General features: G+C 37.3%; 1 protein-coding gene across 1 annotated transcript in view; it reads left to right on the top strand.

Moving 5' to 3' along the window:
* The window catches only part of LOC135223131 (transient receptor potential channel pyrexia-like), a 15,843-nt gene that overhangs the window by 10,624 nt on the left and 219 nt on the right, over positions 1–5,000 (top strand). Inside the window, exons 3-4 of the mRNA XM_064261634.1 lie at positions 692–834; positions 2,696–5,000. The exon at positions 2,696–5,000 is cut by the window's right edge and continues 219 nt beyond it. Of these exons, the coding sequence (XP_064117704.1) occupies positions 692–834; positions 2,696–4,849 (2,297 nt within the window). The 3' untranslated portion in view covers positions 4,850–5,000. The remainder of the gene's footprint in view (positions 1–691; positions 835–2,695) is intronic.

The following is a 5,000-nucleotide window of genomic DNA, read 5'->3' on the forward strand; positions in this document are numbered from 1 at the left end:
TCATAATCTCCTATGTCTTTTGAAATTGGTTTCTGCTGAACATTAATTAAAGATTCCCCCAATATATTTGGATAAGGGACGACGAAAGGGTTGGGGTGGCCTAAGGTCTGTGTGATCTCTCGTAAATTATCCATGTGAGGGATTATGATTTTGTTTGTGTATTTTTCCTTTTCTTTGTTTTCTGTGGGTTTGTAAAAAGTGCTCTTTGCTTCATGTATGGGTTTTCTATTATGTGCATGGGGTATTTATAATCAACTAGAATAAAAGCATAATTAAATTTTCCTCATTAGTTTTTTATGTTGGTATTATCATTGTGGTTACCTCATATCTTTTTCTGAATACCAATTCCTTGAGAATATTTTTTTATTAGACAGCTAAATCATCAAAAAGAGTTGTCTTTTCCCTTTTTGTTAGGCAGTTGATTAGCTTAGATCAGATTATTAAGGTTTTTGTTAGGAAAAGGTGGGAACAGGCCATTTTCTTTACTGTTGTGCCACCAGTCTTCTAAACGTTTATTTCCTGTCACTGTTATTCTGCAGGATTATGAAAACATTTATGTTGTTCAGGGAATATCGCTTTTCTTAGCAACCCAACTCCATCTCAACATGAAGATAATTTCTCGTGTACAATTCCTCTCTGCTTAACCTGTAGTTCGAGAGAAGCTACTATAACTCTTCTCTTTCATCTCTAGGTGATGGAAAGACACTTCAGGCCATCATAGGTCACCTGAAACCTGAGGAAATAAATGGAAGTGTCACTCACAGTGCAGAAGGTGTCTTCAGCATAGCGTCCGTTGATTTACCACCGTACGCTCGAGAAGATCTATCTCAAAGGGTAAGAAATTCCTTGTAATTAAGATATACCTCCTTTGCGTTTTACTGGGCAACGCCTTTTCAGATCCAATGTGTGTACATGTCGTTATATTTGTATATAAGCTGTGTAGTTCAACTAATGAATGCTTTCAGTGCTAAATTTGTTCTGATTTAAGCATCCTAAACTCTCTTTTTCTTATGAACAAGGGATAACTGCCATTGTAGCCCTCAACTTTCACTACTGAGACGAGGAAATAAATTTACTTTGCTGTAGACATTTTGGCAATTAATTGCTTGACCCTAGTTCAGCCAGAGACTTTGCAACTCCTCAAGGTCCCCACCTCTCTCAACGCTTTCTGAGGACATTCCTTTGGGTATTGTTTTCATTGGTGCTTGACCGAATATTGCAATTTCGTCCTCAGTCACCTGGATAGAGCAAGGCTTATAGTTTCATGCAGTTGATGTCAGGATCTAATATCAGGTATCCAAAGTTTTGTCAAAAATTCTCTTGAAGAAGAGCCAGTGAAATTCTTAAGCTGGATCTTTTTCAAGTAATCATTACATTCCCTTAAATGATTATTTGATGCTGTTCTGACTAGTGCAGAAGATACAATGACTAAATTTGTATTATAAATATCCTAAAGGAAACCAAATCCACCATATGATTATGGGGTTCATCATTTTCCAAAGTTTTGCCCTCATATAACATTAACATTCTATAAATTCTTAATATTCATGATCTACAAGGTTCTAGAGATTTCTTCGCGTTTTCCAGTGCTTAATATTTTTATAAAAAGTCATAGAACTCTTTGCACAAGCATTGCAAAAGAATTTGATACCGTGAGCCAGTTTACTTAGTGTCCCTCATACTAATGCGAGAAGTAATGAAATCCTTGCCTCACTTGTTTTTAATGTTGTGATAATGGCAAAACATTTAGTACCTACTTATTTCCTTGATCTTCACAACTATGCATTACACAATATTTATATTTGTGGGATCTCTGAAAACTCGCCCTTAGCTTTGCTCTTTGCCTTCCCAACCATAACGCCTTAGTACAAATTCCATGGAACGGTGCCACTGAAATACTTCAGGCCTAAGGGTGTGACCACACTGAAGAAAAACGTGTCATAAACACACGTCAGTAACTTATCACATACTCATCACAGTTTCATACAAACTAACAACATATTTGTAGTCTTAACCAGTGCTTCAGACAATGATCCAGCACCGTTCAAAGATTTATTCTCCACTAATAGTGATTGACTTGCTTTCAACCCATTTGTAAAATGTATGATGAATTTCCGACGAGTGTTTATATGTTTTTCCATAGAGTGGAAACATTGAAAACATGTCAGTGACCGTAAGTGGAAATGAATCTTTGCCCAATACCGAGTAATCATATGAGGCATGGTTAGGACTACTAATAAGTCTTTTAATTGTATCTAACCTGTCTGTGATGGGCGCACAATATAGATTATTGATGTATGGTTATGACATGTGTAACTGCAGTTTGAATTCACTCTGACGCTATTGGCACTTTGTAAAAATCATTCGTTCCCTTTCTTTGGCTTGACCATCCTTGCTTATTTGCCATTAGGCCTTGGGGTTTCTAAGCATACCCTGCTAGCTCTTAATACTCCTTATACGAACATGTAAGGTGAAAAGTTTCCAGTAATAAGACCGGGTCTATATCCTGTCTGTTCCCTGGTTAATCAAGAAGAATAACCTTTATCAAATAGCAGTTATGCATTCTTCATGGTCTAGAGCTAATTATTTGAGTGAAATATTGCATGTTTCAGCTCCTAATGCTCAATAAACTTTTTCTTTAGAAATTTAACTTTTGCTGAAATTATATTTCAAATGTTATTATTGATGATTTCAGGATGTAATTACCATCTACCCAGTTCACTATGCAGCAATGATGGGTTACAAAGATTGTTTGAAAATCCTACTGGATGCAGGAGCTGATCCCAACGTTAAGGATAGTCTTGGTCAGACACCTCTTCACATCTTACCAAAAGGCAACTGGAAGTTTGACAACAATCTTCAGGGCTGTCTAGATGTCTTGCTTGCTCATCAAAAAATAGATGCAAACCGACTAGATTTATCAAAGACTTCTCCATTTTGTCGAGCTGAACAGCATAAATGGTCATACATGGTAGACAAGTATAAAGAGGCTAGTCTTAACACTAACCAAATAACTTTAGCTGATGCCCTACTGAATGGGATTATTGACAGAAATCTAAGCGACTTCAAGAATACCCTTGCAGCTATAGAGAATTCAGATACTCTAGATGAAAATCATGGCAGCTACACACTGCTGCAGCTAGCCTGCAGAAGTGGCTTGTATGATTTTGTGGTGGAGCTGCTAGGTAGTAGAGCATGTCCTATTACGAAATACGACAGCAACATCTTGTCTCCAGTGTCATGGGCAACAAAGTATGGATATCACAGAATTTTACATCTGCTAGTTAGGTCTGTGAAGAAAGAAAATTTGGGCAACGCTTTCACAGAATGTAACGACATGGGTGAGACACCTCTTCATCTGTCAGTGATGCACTCAAACCCTCAAGATTGTGATGAAGTCGACTACTACCGTTGCTTAGAAATTCTTCTTGAAAAGAAACAGTATTTTAATATAGATCATGTGAATCTTGATGGAAACACGGCATTGCATTGTGCTGCTCTCTGTAATAATATCAGAGCTTACAGCTTACTTTTGAAGGAAGGTGCTAACTCAGCCATCACAAATGTGCTTGGAGCTTGTTCCATGCAGTATATAAGCAAGGAAGACATGCTTCAAATTCTGAATGATTTCATAGAAGTTGATGATAAAACAAAAATGAGTTACTGCATAAAGCTCAACTATAAAATGATTAATAAAAGCATTGGATATGTGGATTCTGAAGACAAAGAAATGACATTTTTTAATTCACTAACCAAAGTGTTTCAGGATAAAGATATTTTAGATCACCCATTATTTAACATCTTTGTATTCCTCAAGTGGATGAAAATAAGAAAGTTTTTCTGGCTGAACTTTGGAATTCACTTTATATTCACTGCGTTGTTGCTTACATATATTTTCATATTCCATAGTTCTTTAGAAAAACAAGAGAGTGAGCACAGCATTATAGACAACGATGCCTTACGTATGTCCTTTGCTGTGATTTTACTTGTGGTACTTTTCTTTCGAGAAGTCATTCAGCTGTTTATGATGAAAACTCTAAAAGAGTACATTTTAGAAGTAAAGAACATCACGGAGATAATTACATTAGTCCTGACCATTCTACTGCTTTTTGTGCCATTTACACAAAGTTTCAAAATGGCTATCGCTGCTTGGCTGGTGATTTTTTCCGTTTTGGAGTTTATCCTTCACTTGGGCCATCTCAGGCCTTTTGCTGTGTACATCACCATGTTCAGAGAAGTTGCCTGGAACTTTTTCAAGTTCATATGCTTATTTTCCACAATCATCCTAGCCTTCGGCTTCAGTTTCTACTTGATGTTCCAGGTAAACGAAAAATTCCGCTCGCTTCCAGAATCCCTGGTGAAGACGATGATTATGACCACTGGAGAGTTGGAGTATGGTGACCTCCCCATATCGTCGTCTCTTCCTGTTGCGACTCATTTTATGTTGGTTGTATTTGTTTTCTTGATCATGCTGGTCTTAGTGAATCTCCTCAACGGTTTGGCTGTCAGCGACATACAGGCTATCCAGCGCAGGTCCCAAGTCATCAGCCGCATGAGTCTGGTGGAGCGGATGACGCAACTGGAAAAGGCATTCGCTGTCGAAAATAATCGCAACCCCTTCAAGAGCATCTTCAGTCGACTCTTCAGCAACACACTCATAATGAAAAGCTGTCTTCCAAAAGCCTATCTTCTTGTTTACGTCAATCACAGTGATGTTCAGTGCAAATACAAAACAAATGATAGTTTCCTTTCGTCCATCTGTGAATGTCATGGGTATCAGCTGGAGGTTGAACATATCAAAGCACTGAGAGAAATAGTCATGAGAAAAATGGTAACGTTGCATAGGTAAAACGTAGCATGTACGTTCGAACATTTTACAAATCGAGATAACTTTTATTTTAATAAATTAGAACACTAATTTGAGGTCAGTTTCTCATGAAATTGGTTCATCATTGAGTACTACTTCAATGTTAGTCTTATACATCGAAAAAATATCCATA

This window comes from Macrobrachium nipponense, chromosome 8 (assembly GCF_015104395.2).
Source record: "Macrobrachium nipponense isolate FS-2020 chromosome 8, ASM1510439v2, whole genome shotgun sequence".
Taxonomy (NCBI): domain Eukaryota; kingdom Metazoa; phylum Arthropoda; class Malacostraca; order Decapoda; family Palaemonidae; genus Macrobrachium; species Macrobrachium nipponense.